General features: G+C 30.3%; 1 protein-coding gene and 2 long non-coding RNA genes across 3 annotated transcripts; 1 reads left to right on the forward strand and 2 right to left on the reverse strand.

The window, feature by feature from the left end:
* Positions 1-4493: 4493 nt before the first annotated feature.
* On the reverse strand, positions 4494-7985 carry LOC146952786 (BURP domain protein RD22-like). Its single transcript, XM_085705927.1, has 3 exons — positions 7863-7985; positions 7645-7750; positions 4494-5759 (listed from the first exon to the last, which is right to left on the reverse strand). Exons 1-3 carry the CDS (start codon positions 7899-7901, stop codon positions 4747-4749), a joined length of 1158 nt encoding a protein of 385 aa, XP_085562053.1. The 5' UTR covers positions 7902-7985; the 3' UTR covers positions 4494-4746.
* Positions 7986-9935: 1950 nt separating this feature from the next.
* Positions 9936-13382, reverse strand: LOC146952787 (uncharacterized). Its single transcript, XR_015007656.1, has 2 exons — positions 13007-13382; positions 9936-10352 (listed from the first exon to the last, which is right to left on the reverse strand). It is a non-coding gene; the product is annotated as an uncharacterized LOC146952787 (long non-coding RNA).
* On the forward strand, positions 10242-13535 carry LOC146952788 (uncharacterized). Its single transcript, XR_015007658.1, has 2 exons — positions 10242-10375; positions 11876-13535. It is a non-coding gene; the product is annotated as an uncharacterized LOC146952788 (long non-coding RNA).
* The last annotated feature ends 842 nt before the right edge of the window (positions 13536-14377 follow it).

Raw genomic sequence — 14377 nt, forward strand, 5'->3', positions numbered from 1 at the left:
TTTTAGGTTCATTCTTTTAATGATGAACTCCCTCCGTCCCTTAATGTAATCCCCCTTTGTATTTTTCACATTTCTTAAGAAAAGTTGTCAATGTAATTAATGTGTCTGTTTTGTGTATTAATATTACCAAATTGTCCTTTGTTTGTATGTGTATTAAATTTGACTATTCATATTTCAAGACAAGTTAGTAGTATTAATTAGGGGTATGTTTAGGAAAAAAAGTAATAAATGCATCTAGTAATTTGAAAAGGGGGTTACATTTAGGACAAAAATAAAATCAAACGGGTGGTTACATTAAGGGACGGAGGGAGTATATTCTTTTAATGATATATGTGGTCCATAATATGTACCACATACATCATTAAATGAATGAACCTAAAAAGTAAATTTTGCTTATATTTTGAAACGGATGGAGTAGAAATTTAGAACTAGTCAAGGATAAGGAGTCAGCCCTTGAGTGCCTTATACCCTCATTTCAGAATATCCGGACCTCAATTTCAATGAAACAATTTTTCATGAAGAAGATTTGAACATGCAATTATTCTTCCTACGATGAGAAAAGTTAAACGAGTTTGATTACTATTCTTATTCTTGGAAACTATATATTTTTTCTCTTATATTCCAAATTGAAGGAAGAAACCAATGTCATATTTTTTTCCCATAGAATTTGCTTGCTGGTATTTGTTGGAGCTCGGGGCATGGGAGTATATATAGACACATGGCTTTACACACAAACATACAATTATTAAGTGAACTACTACACTACTTTCAAACCTATTTAAAAGTATGGATTAAATTATTTGGACTTTTTTCACGATGGATTTAATAACAATCAAACTACTCAATTTAGGGTAGCACTTTGGTGCCATTAATGGCACCGTGCCATTAAATCTGGGTCATTAATGACACTAAGATAGATGTATTGTGTGGCCCAAATTTAATGGCACGGTGCCATTAATGGCCGAAGTGCTACCCCTCAATTTATTTGACGCTTTAATGACGGTACGTCAGTTTCACTGCAGGAAACTGGCGGTGTCAATGAAGAGAGTTAGTAGTTTCCCTTTAACTTTTTAAGTGATGTCAACTCAAGGGAAAATAGTGAAGGTACCAATAATTTTTTTTTTAGGAAAGTGAGGTACCAATAATTGAAATATTTTAAAATATTTGATGACAATTTTTGTGACAAACTTATTTGTCTCTTTTTTCATTGGTAGAAGAAAATCGAGAGAGAAAAATGAAGAGATCGAGGAATAGTACATCATATGAAAGGGAAAGCTGTTCAAAAATTAATATAAAATGGTTGTACAAATATCATTTCTCTTGAAAATTGTGCCAATTTAATTTTCAAAAAATTAAAATTTATTTTTCTCAATAAATATTTACTTTTTTTTGAAATCTTAACATATGTCTAGAGCACATATTAACATGACTCTTAAGTTTAATAATCACAATTATTTTTTGGGAACAGGTAATGCAAAAATATAGAAAAATAATTGAAGTTGTTATCTCAAAAGCTTATGTGCAGCCATGTACTGAGATGAAGTAGGACAATCCTCAATTCACCTCAAAAATTATTTTGACTCAATTATTGATCAGGATAAGCAATATCTCGCCTAGCTAGTTGTAGTCATGGTATAATAGTTTTTCCTACCAAGGCTCTATACTTTGAGACATCTTGATGTGGGAATCTATTTGTTGTATCATGAGACAAGTGTGGTGGATCATTCATATTGGATCAAGAGCAACAACATAAATGAGTTGTACACTACATCTTAGCTCAAAATTTTAAAAGTGTATGTTAGATGATGAAATATTTTGAGGTAATGTAATTTTCTGAATGGAGGTCTCAGACCTATTCTGGAATGATACTTCATTTGTCGGGGTTAGTATTGTTTCGACTTCATATTAGTTTTTCGACGGGGTTGTGAGAGTGGTTAGAAATAGGTTATCAACTTCATATTTTATTTTCTGATGACCTTTCAATTTTCAAATCTATAGTCTTCTTATTTGTAGCTAGGAAGTCCTCATGAAAATGGACCAAAAAGACAATTGAAATAAAAAAATGAAGGACTAAATTGTTACCTAAAATCAACGAGTGTTGACAGTAGGGCTAGAAATGAGTCGAGCCGAGTCAAACTTGTATGAGCTTGACTCGACTCGATAAGAATTGGTTCGGCTCAAAACTCGACTCGAGTTCAACACTGACCTTATTTATGGCTCGAATTGGCCCGGTTAAAGTTCACGAACAACTCGATTCGAGTCGTTAGGTTCTGTTCATTAACTCGAATAAAATATGATTCAAAAAACAAATTTTAGATTTTTTTTTACCATTTTAATTTTTTATAAGGCAAATATTAAATTAAAAACAATTAATTGTTTTAATTACACCTTAAACTGCCAACTAAGGGAAGCCGTAATTAATGCTTAATTTGCTTCTCCCCATCTGAAAAGAACTTAAGGCATAAATGTATTGGTTGAGGAATAACTAAATGAGCCGTCGCTAATCCTCGTTGTTTGTTTCAGATCACCTCCTCTCTTTATCGTTGTTGTTGAGAGGCTGCCATCAAATCTTCATCCAGGTATTCCTAATACCTAATTATTAATATACTTGATAAATCAAAGATGTTGTAAAAGTTATATTATTAAGCCTACTCGTGAACCAACTTGATAAATCAAAGATGTTGTAAAAGTTATATTATCAAGCCAACTCGTGAACCAACCGAGTCAAACTATATACAACTCAAGTTCAATTCATTTGGTTCATGAACCAAGTTCAACAAACTATTTGTTGAATCGAATTTCGAACTATTATCGAGTTGGTTCAGTTCATTGTCAGCCCTAGTTGCCGGTCATCCGATTGTGGAACTCAATATTTTGTCCAATGTTGCCACCTTCTAACATAATCTCTTACCCCCTAGAAACTTCTTCATAGAATTCCGACCTGTCAATTTTTTTTCACAAGAATATTCAACACGACATCTATTCAGAACATATGATCTCAAATTCCGAGTGTGCTATCTGTATTTAGTTGCTTAGGACTTGGCGATGCCTAAATATCTATTTCATTTATTCTCGAATTTTTACTCCTTTTGGATATCTTCTTGCCATAAGCAAGGTATGTCAATGGTTTGATATTCAGTGGCGTGGCCAATTTTGAAGTCTCATAAAGACATTATCTTCTATGAAAAAAATAGCAGTTGGTAGATCAAATATAACTTTTCTCTTGAAGGAGAGTTTTTAATTTTAAGTGCATTCCATGATTAATTTTGAAAAGACTTGTATGAAAAACTAGTTTTTGTTTAAACAAAATGTATTTAACAATAGAAATTGGAGTGAATTGTCATTTTGATTGAAAATAATCCCTCTGCCAAAATATCTCTTCAAGAAATGTTTCTTAAAATAATGAAGGAATTACATATTGTTTTGGATCCTCTTTTGCACACATCAAAGTAAACATAAAACCTTAAAATTGTGATGCAAAATTTGGTAAAAAGACTAAATTAATTGATATTTTATAATTTAAGAGACTAAAAGGTTAAAGGATATTTTAATTTTTACATGTGTGATAGAAAACTTGTGTTGATGATCTTTGAGTTTGGTTGATGTGCTAAGTTCTGATTGATTGTGATTTTCATTGAGGTTTCTTTTTAAGTGTTACTTGAACACAAGTAAAAAGCTAGGTTTGGGCTGCGATTTTTATTTTATGTAAATTTTCATTAGTGTTTAGTTGTTATATTGCTTATTTAATTGGATTTTAATAAGTTTAGTGATTTTTAAAATAGATTTTTCATCATGTAATCCTCTAAGCAATTGGGTAAATTCGTGTTAATTATTTTTCTAACCAGCCAATTCTTAGAGTTTATTCTATTTCTAAGTTTCAACTTAACATTTTGTTCATTTGCATGGAATAATATAGAAGAAATTACAGTATGCCTACCATAGAGTTTAGTGAAGCAATTTCGTAGAGCCGAATACTATATATCTAAAATTGTTTGGCGCGAGCACCAACCCTTCAAGTGAGATGATATTTATGTTATTTCAAATGATTTGCCTCAACTTGAATTCTCATGGCGCGAACACCAGCACAGCGAGAGGAAATATAGAACTTTTTCCCAGGATTCGCTAGTGCCAAAATTTGTCACTAGCTAAAGAGTCGTCTTGTCAGGCAAATTTTCATTTAATTGCATGATCAAGTTGTTGGCCTTGGCGAAGCGAGTAGCTTGCTAGACCACAACATTACACTTCATGTCCTTCCAAAGATAATTTTCAGATCTTTTGAGGTTTCTGACTTCTGGAGATTTGGAGCCTTAATCTTTTGCTCTATGTGTATTTTTTACATCTCTATATTTCTATTGTTATAAAGCAATCCTTCTATACTCGGTAATATATCAATATTACTTGCAAGCGTAACGATTCGATACACTTCCTGAAATAACTACCACTCCCTAACCCTAAGTATAAGAAAATTAAAGCTAATTTTTATGTCAATGAGATTTCATCAAATTAAAGCAACTCTATTGCATGTTTGTATTCCAATCTGAACATACACTGTGCTATGTATAATAAGCACAAGCAAGCTACTGTCACATATATAAGTAATACATCATGGACATACACAAACCTTGTAACCATATAACATAATTAAACATTGTTTACATAATACAAATTTTATGATTTAAAGTAGCTGCTATATATAGTGTTTATTATTTAAGGATAATCCTATGGATGAAATTGAAAAGTTTTTGATTACTTGGAAACCCAAACAACATGATCCTGTGGAAGGAAGTGGCAAACTGGAACAGTCCCAGGTTGAACATTGAGCACTTGAAAAGCCAAATGTTTAGGATTCCATTGTGAAGTATCAGTGTGACACACAACAACAGCTTTAACTCGGCTTCCATCAACACCTTCCAAAGGCACAGAGTAAACTTTAATTGAATCTGTTTTATGACAGTAAAAAACTGCATAAGGGTAATTCTCTTTGTGACACACTACAGCTTTATTCTTCTCTCCCAATTTCTTCACACCTTTTGCCATTACATATTCTTGCAAGTCACTGCTTTCTTTTTTCACTTCTGTTGAGACAGCTTCAACATTGTTTCCAAGTTTCGAAGTAGTGAAATCAACCATAGATTCCAATGACGTCACACAAAGCTTTTCCTCTCCTTTGATACCATTTTCTTCACACTCACTTATTGTGTTCTTCACAGTTTCAGATTCTTCTGTTCCTTCCTTGATGGAGAACATGTTAAGGATGTTTTGTACTTTGCTTGAAGAAAAAGGTACTGAATTAGCAACTTCTTTAGGCAAGAATTTTGCATCATCGTTTGAGTTGGATTTTGTGAATTGCAAGTTCAACTTTGTTCCTTGATGTAAATCCTTTTCTAAGAAGAAAAGTGCTACATTTGGTTTATCATGTAACTGTGTTTCACTTGCAGCATAGTTGTACAAAAATGGTGATTTGTTTCCAACTGAAACATGTACTGGTTTTCCTCTTCCTTTTCCTGCATGAACATTGACACCACCTTTTCCAACATTAACTGCTGTTCCACCACCTGGTTTTCCTTTACCTGCATTTACATGAACTCCACCTTTTCCAACATTCACTGCTGTTCCACCTGGCTTTGTTTTTCCTGCATCAACATGGACTCCACCTTTTCCAACATTCACTGAGGTTCCTCCTGGTTTTGTTTTTCCGGAATCAACATTCACACCTCCTTTTCCTACATCTACTGATGTTCCTTTCTCTTCTGTCCAATCTACACATTCATATATATAGTTTGTGTCAATTCATAATCATAGGCCAAACTCTTACCCGACCGAATCAAATTTCATTAGTTTGGATTGGATGAAAACTTGTATTCTTTTCATTTAAACCTTAATCATCGCGATTATGCGTGGGTTGGTTTGGATTGAGTCATGAAACCATTTTTTTGAAAATTTCCAAAAATGTAGAAGATTAAATGACATTTTATTTCTTGATATTTTAACACTTTTACTAAATTCTAAATCATAATTTTAACACTTCTTTTCAATTAAAACACTTGTAGATCAACACATAAAATGTAAACTGTTAATATTTATTTTTTTTATAAGAAAAACATAATCTTTTTGAACGAGCTGAGTTCATTGGTTTGTAATAAAAAATCGGTTATCCAAAGCAAACCACTTCAAGTTTGATTGGGATGGACCGAACCAGAATGGATTAAAAAAATATGACTTGGATTAGTTTGAATCACTGAATTGAACTGGTCATCCGACTCGTGAACACTCCTAATTATCTTAGTTCGGCTCATATATGTATCCATTAGGGTGTGTTTGGCTCTTTTTGATTTAGAACCATATAATAAGAAATGATTGTACTGTTTTGAAGTCCTTCGGTTTCTATCGAACACTATCATTCTATAGTGTATTTTTGCTATTTATTTTCTTCTAAAAATAACTTATTGGAAATTCTTTCCATAAATCATTTTGTTTGTTCTAAAAATAGTATATAACCGAGTATGTACCCGTCTCAGTGAACATAACTCACTTAGTATGACAATTGCACGGGTTTGGATTCTCTCCGATGAAAATTCTCTCAAGTTTTCTCATGTGGAATCTCAACCATCAATCATGAGAGAGAAAGTGAGAATTAAATTATAATGAAAAGTAGTTGTTGTATTTTAATGGTGGAGATTGAAAATGGAGAAAACTAATGGTGGATATTGAAAATGGAGAAAACTTGAGAAAATTTTCAATGGAGGGGATCCAAATCCCAATTGCACTAATTATGCATGAGTCGGGGATAGGCTATGCAAAAAAGGAAAAAGACTAATAAGGTTTATGGCCTTTAACGGGTCCAATCTTTATAATATGATGATATCTATATATAATTTCACATATTAAGACTGGTCTTTTCAATAAATTTATTATCCCGTTCATTTTATTTAATAAAATTTCGATATTTAGGAGAAGTATACACTCTCCATGAGTATAACTCAATTAGAAGAGACATTGCAGTATGCAGGATTCCACTTGTGTACCTTTAAGGTACCAATGGTATATACCATTGGCCAATTAGAGTGTGCCACCTATCAATGTTACTTTATAAATGCTTTATTTGATATATTTTTTTAAAGGGTGTGCCACGTACCACATTCTAATTGGCCAATGATATATACCATTATGGTACACAAGTGTTATCTGCAGTATGCATGAACCAGAGTTTAAACATTGTATTCCTTACTTATTCACCTATGATAAATTTCTAACTACTATGCTAAATGAAAATAAAAACAAAAACATACTGAAATACGAGTACCTATTTATATATTATCTCCTAACAAATTCTTCATAATGATAAGGAAAACTCAAACTCACGTATTTATGCAATATGAACCGAACCTTTATCAATTGGACCACTTTAGACCATATACTTTAGTTATCACGTGCATTTTTTGCAATCAAATTTAGGAGTTTGATCGAGCCAAAATAAAAAATAAAATCTTAGGAGTATGATATTTATTTTCCTATCTCATAAGTCATTCAATATAACTGTTTTTTTACCAGAGATGTTAGGAACCAAAATAACAAAAATAGGTGTGAAAATCCAAATGTGTTCCATTCATAACTATATATACTATATACTGTATATGTACTAACCAAGATGAAGGAGATCAGTGATGGCTTTTGGCATTTGAGTTGTGGGAAGTTTGGACTTCCAGTACACTTCAGGGGGTAAGGCAGCATGGGTTGCTACAAGTGCAAGCTGCAATAGAACATATATACACATCATACATATTTAGTATTTATTTATGAAATAATAAAAAGGAACTAAAATATTAGGCACATGCTAAAATAGTTTGGATATAGTTTCTTACATTGAGTATGATAAAGATGGATAAATGACGAAATTCCATAGTGGAAATTGATTAACTAGAGCTCCAACTAAATGGTAGTAAGTGAAAATTAAGACGATTGAGGAACTGAAAGCAAGATAGAATGAAGATCCCTAAGTGGCCTCACAAACCATTTATAGGAAGGGAATAGTTTCTAGATATTTGTCGGTTGTATGCTTGAATTTCAACTTGCTACCAAATTTGACACACTTTTAATAACTTCAACTGCCTGTGGTATGTCACATTAATTGCATTTGTATATGGACGGTTGGGACTTGGTAGAGAGATTCAGAGTGTACAATAACCAAAAGAGATAGACATATAAAAAGAGACAGAGAAAATGTACGGTGAAAGTGAACTTTCTTAGTTTTTTAAACAATGTGTTTGTGACCATCTTGAAGATTTGTTTTTATTGTACAAGAAGAAATGTTAAGGAATAAAATTACACAATTAAAAATTGTATATGGGTAGTCATATGTAAGATAAAGATGATCCAAACATATATTTATAATCGGGAGCAATCTTTATCTCATAGGTTGGTTTTGTGGGGTTGTGTTAGACACAAACACTATTCATAAGATGATATCATATTTTTTTCTAAGATTCATTGAAGCACCTGCTATCAAGTTTCCGCTGTCGGGTCTTCCCCAACAATATTGTACGTGATGATGATGTGTGTTAAAGAGTCTCACATCGAATAAAAGATAGAATACTAAATATGTGTTATAAGAGGGAACAATCTTCACCATACAAACAACCCACTTGGGTTGGCCTAGGGGTATTGACTTGGAATCTGGGAGTTTGCTCCTCCTCGAGGTCTCAGGTTCGATTCTCCCTAGTGTTAATTTAGGTGGACTAATTTAGCTTCTTCAAAAAAATCTTTACCATACAAACCAGTTTTATGAAGTTGTGTTAGACTCAACCACAATTTCTATGAGTATCAAGGTGGACTAATTTAGCTTCTTCAAAAAAATCTTTACCATACAAACCAGTTTTATGAAGTTGTGTTAGACTCAACCACAATTTCTATGAGTATCAAAATCACAATTGCGATATTCTTCAAAAATAAAATCTTTACCATACAAACAGTTTTATGGAGTTGTGTTAGACTCAACCACAATTTCTATGAGTATCAAAATCACAATTGACAATAAGTTAATGTTCTTTAGTTTTTCCTAATAATAATTAGTGCTCTATCTTTTATGTTTCTTTTTGTTTTTTTCCACAAGAGTTAACTTGTAATACCATATTGTTAGATTAAACATTTCACCGGAGTTTGAACACATAACTTAAAAGTTATGTGAATTTTAAATAGTGTTTACCATCTCATCTAAAATAAATCTATTCAAAAGAACAAATTTTAAACGTTCAAGAAATTAATATACGTTACTTCCGAGAAAATATTTTTAGCTTATTTTTTTTAACAAATGTCTTTAACACACTTATTAGCTAACATTTTCTATTATAAAATTATTTCGATGCATTTTATATTTAGTATGTTTTACATTTTCTATTATGTTTTACTTAATCTTAAAAACAAACATAAGTGAAGGTTGAGTATTCAACAACCTACACGAACTCACTTAATCATTTATTTATATGAAATAAGTTTTCATGACAAAGATTCGAAGAATATGCAATTATTCTTAATTATTTAGTGCTATACTAATTTATTTTCTGATATTTCGAAATCGTAGGTAGAAATCAAATGCTGTCATAATTTTCCCCATAGAATTTGCTTGCCGGTATTTGTTGCAGCTCTGGGCATGGGACTATCAATCAGTCAAATGTATGTACAGATAAATAAATGTATATACAGACACGTGGCTTCACACACACACATCTATTATATATATGAGAAAACAAATGCCTACCAAAATTTCACAACTGTCCCTGCCACTTAATTTTCAACTGCACTGTATTTTCACTTTATCAAAGGGTAACATTGTAAAAAAATTTGAAATGGGAGAATCCTGTGTTTTTTACCAATTTCAGACTTCTAATACCCTTCTCCTATTCTCAAATTTAACTATAACACAAAGGGTAGACATGATATTTTGGTACAGAAAACCACTTTTCTAATTGAAAAACACTTTATCCAACTCTTTACTATTCATAAATTTCGAATTTCAAAATTCATTCATTCAAATTTCAAATTGTAAATTTCAAAATTCATTCATTCACTTTATATTCCCTCTCTTACAATCTTTGCACAAAAACAGACTTCATTTCAATCCTCTCTCCTTCTCATTTTCTCTGTCTCTTTCTCAATGTTATATCTATCTATTTCTTCTTCTTCTTCACATTTTATTGTTTTATCCCTTTTTCAGTTTCTTTTTCTCTCTACATCTCTTCTATTTCTATCACTTTGCTCTTCATTTTCTTCATTTTCATCCTCCCATTGTAATCTTAAACTCTTATATCTAACTGTTGATTGTTTTTTTATGCAGAAAACTTGAAAGATTTCCAACTCTGCAAAACCAAGAAGGAAACATGTAAGTAAATGACAATAACACCAATTCTTTAGAAACACATGCATTCTTCATTATTCTATTCTTTAGAAACACTACAACAACTGAAATTAACATCTATAATTTCTTCTGTAAAATATATTATTATTTCTTTTGTAAGAAATAAAATCCAGATCAACTTATTAACAATGCTTCGTACGAAATAATAAAAATTCATGAACATATAAGAATATATACTGCAATTTTATTATAAAACTTTATACTATTTTTGTTAAATCATAAATGTCACTAATTTGTTAAATTCATGAACATGTAACAATATATACTGCAATTTTATTATAATAAACTTTATACTATTTTTGTGTGTTTTTTATTTGTAGTACAAAAAGGAATTTTGCAGATCTGAAAATAGCTAGAACAGATGAATTGATCTAAAAAAAAAATACATACTCCCTACTCTTGAAAATTGAAAATACAACTGAATCACACCAAATTTAGTTAAACCAAAGTAATTTATTCCAACGATTTCAAATATAAAGCAGTGTCAAGAATTTGGATCAGCCATGTAAGATTCACTGAAACATCAGCTATGCATTTGAACAAATAACTTACTAACAGCAAAGAATAAGAAAACAATTACCTTTGAGAAGTAAAAATGAGAATAAAACAACAGCAAAGAAAAAGAAAACAAATACCGTTTTTTTTTTTTGAGAGAGAAAACAAATACCGTTGAGAACTAAAAATGAGAGAAATTTGGAAAATGAAAAGAAAGAAGAATAACATGTGAAATGAGTCAGTGAGAGAGAGTGGATCGGTACATTTATTGTTGTAGTTGGAGAAAAAGGAGTGAACCGACTCATAGAAAAAAGGAAAGTCATTGGAAGTTGATTTTTATTTTATTTTTTTATTTTAAAGGAAGAGAAGCATGATAATTTTGTACGATATTTATTAAGGATTAATAAGGATATGGATACAACATGTTTCTAACGTACTTAATAAGGCTATGGATACAACATGTTTCCTTCAAAAAAAAAAGGTACTTGATAAACACACCTTTTGTTATTTGTAAATATCTGTCTGTCAAAGCATTATATTATTATAGCTTACACATTTTATATTATTATACCCATACCATTTGATTATTGAATTTTTAATTGTCTTGGATGCCGTTGAGGGTTCAATATACCCATACCATACCATTGAATGTTATTTAACTTTAACACTACTTTAACCATTACCTGTTAGTTTAATATACCCATTTATTTATAGATAAAAAAATTGAGATAGGTAACATGACAGTGTTAAAATAGTATGGGTATAATAATATTAAATGGTTTGGGTAAATTTTCAATTTCAAATTTCAAATACTTTATATATATCATGCACTACTCATTCATAAATCAATACTCTACCATTATCTCTCTTAAAAAAAAAAATACTCTCATTATCTCACCTGTCTCTCATCTCTCATTTTCCTTTTTCTCTTCTCTCTTTGACTGATTCTTTTAACTCCATTTAATGCAGGAAAATTGTTATTTTTAAAAACAACATGGCAGGTACAAGAATTCGTTTTCATCCTTGAAGATGAGCAGTTAAAGAAAAAATACATATCCACACAGTACCAACAATTTTACAATTATCACTACAACAAAAAACAAAGGTAACTGATCTACAAAAGCAAATCAAGAAAAACAAGTAAGAATCAACTTCATAAGAAAATATATCATTTGAGTCTTCTTCATTTTCAAACTTGTCCTTGATGTAATGTTTTTCCTTTGAATAGCAGGAAAGGGAGGTGTGAGAATATGAGATATCAGTGGAAAGAGGAAATCTGGCCTAATTTTGAAATGTGTGTAGTGGTGTTATAAAACAACCATTGAAGATTTAATATTCGTTTGTACTATTTCTTACCCAAAATAATTTGTGATTGACAATAAAGATGTATGTTTTTAGTTTTTTGAAAGAGAATGTATGTTTTTAGTTGAACTAGATATTATTTATATTTCAAAAGAAGTGAATCAATTGGAACATACAAAAAAAATTGAGTTATATTAAAAGAAAGAATTCAAAATTAAAAAAATCTGGGATGAATTTCAGTTTGGGTTTTATTTTTTATGCATAACTATTTGGGCTTGGAAAAAATAACTATGTTTTTTGTTATACTGAAAACTAATTTTTTTTTAAAGGAAGTTATACTAAATATTATTATAATTTAGAAAGAAGTGAATCGATTAGCCAACATACAACAAATTTTGAGTTAGATTAAAAGAAATATTTTTTTCAAAAGAACATAATAAGTCGCAATAAAAAAATTGTTAAATCATTCTTTTGTTTATGTTAAGAGTGAATATTGACAGGAAAAAACATATTCTTTTGATTTGCAAACAAAAAAATTATTCAACTATGAAAAAAACCTACTTAAATTATTCAACTATGAAAAAATTGTACTAAAAATTTTTCAACTATGAAAAATTACTCAACTATGCAAACATAAGAATAGTTTGTTTATGCATGTTTAGTTTCAGATTTCAGTATGTAGATTTAATTAAAAAAAAGTAAAATGTTTAAATAAAATCAAAAAACCATCAATTTAAAGTAGATATATGAAAATGCTGAGTTATTGTACCAGTAAAATAGAGAAGGAGGAGGACTTACCAAGAAAAAGAAAAATAATACTCCGGTGTGGTGGCTGCCGGTGGTGCAGTGGTTTCCGAAGAAGTTTGTGAGAACATTATTTTTCTTTGAGGTTTTTGTTAATCGGCTGGTCAAGAGTGCAGATCCAATATTTGTTTACACAAATCAACGTCGAAGTTGCCGGAAATGGTCTCTAAATCCGGCGGTCTGAAAAAATTAAATTGATAGATCATAAAAATAAAAGTGTGTCTTTTAAAGGAGGAAGTGATTAGTTTTCAACACATGCAAGCTTGAAGATTGACAAAAATGGAGGATTAGTGAATGAGGGTTGGAGAGAGCTTCACGAGAGAGAGAAGGAAGATCTCAATTTTTCTTCCTCTTTTGTCTATTTCATCCACTAATACAGCCACAGAAAAATTAACATTATGCCATTGCCACTCATCAGTTTTTATTTTACTATTTTGCCATTATATAGTTGTATTGACCACTTTATCCTTCACTTTGGTGGTATTGATCCAAAAAATATATTTTGATCCAAATATTTGTTAGACTTTAGATATTCTAATTTATTCCTTCTCCACTAAAATTTAGAATTGGGTTGTTACATATTTTCAACGGAAATATAAGTGACCTTATTTGTTTTCCTAAAATAAAGTAATGCTATTTGAAATATTATAAAATTAGTATATTGTAAATTTGTATCATTTGTAATATAATGCAAACTATATATCAATAAGATGCTTGACTTACGACTCTTCCGTTAATAATTAAATATGCACTACACTTTAATCTATTTTAACAGAAATAAATTTTTTATGATAAATACTAATTTTGATATACCATTTAAGAAAAAAAATTCATTTCTTTATAATTTTTTTGAAGGATCATTTCTTTATAATTTAAATGTCATTGAAAATTAAATTAAAATATTTTGCTATTGATTTTATAATTTAAAGTATAAAATTAAATTTTAAATAACCATGATTAATTTTCTTTAGTAATTTTCACATATTTTAATTTTGTTTTGGGTTGCTTCATATTTTATTATAGGATTTAAAACTATACGTTAATGAAATTGTGAATAAAGAATAGCGTAAAATAAGTATTCAAATTTTGTAGAATATGAATAGATCCGCAATATATTAAACTATCATGCACTTGACAAGGTTTCACTAATCAAATTTCATAACTAACTCAAATGTATGTGATAAATTGTTACTTACTAAACTAAATTTCATCCGAAGAGTGTATAATTGTTACACGGGACCGAATTTGAACACTAATATAATGTAAACATAAGAAACTTAGACCGTCAAAGTTATTGTGTTGTCCTAACCTAATCCTTTGGTTTGCTTCAATAACTAAATTTTTAGGATTAATTATGATATTTGC

The sequence above is a fragment of the Medicago sativa genome, chromosome 1 (genome assembly GCF_051527215.1).
Source record: "Medicago sativa cultivar Bolivia chromosome 1, Bolivia_mono, whole genome shotgun sequence".
Taxonomy (NCBI): Eukaryota; Viridiplantae; Streptophyta; class Magnoliopsida; order Fabales; family Fabaceae; genus Medicago; species Medicago sativa.

Coding starts and splice junctions, on each gene's coding strand:
- LOC146952786 (XM_085705927.1), bottom strand. CDS start 7,901: ATGGAATTTCGTCATTTATCCATCTTTATCATACTCAAT. Junction 7,751..7,862: donor CCATCTTTATCATACTCAAT/GTAAGAAACTAT, acceptor GTTCTATTGCAG/CTTGCACTTGTAGCAACCCA. Junction 5,760..7,644: donor CACTGATCTCCTTCATCTTG/GTTAGTACATAT, acceptor ATGAATGTGTAG/ATTGGACAGAAGAGAAAGGA.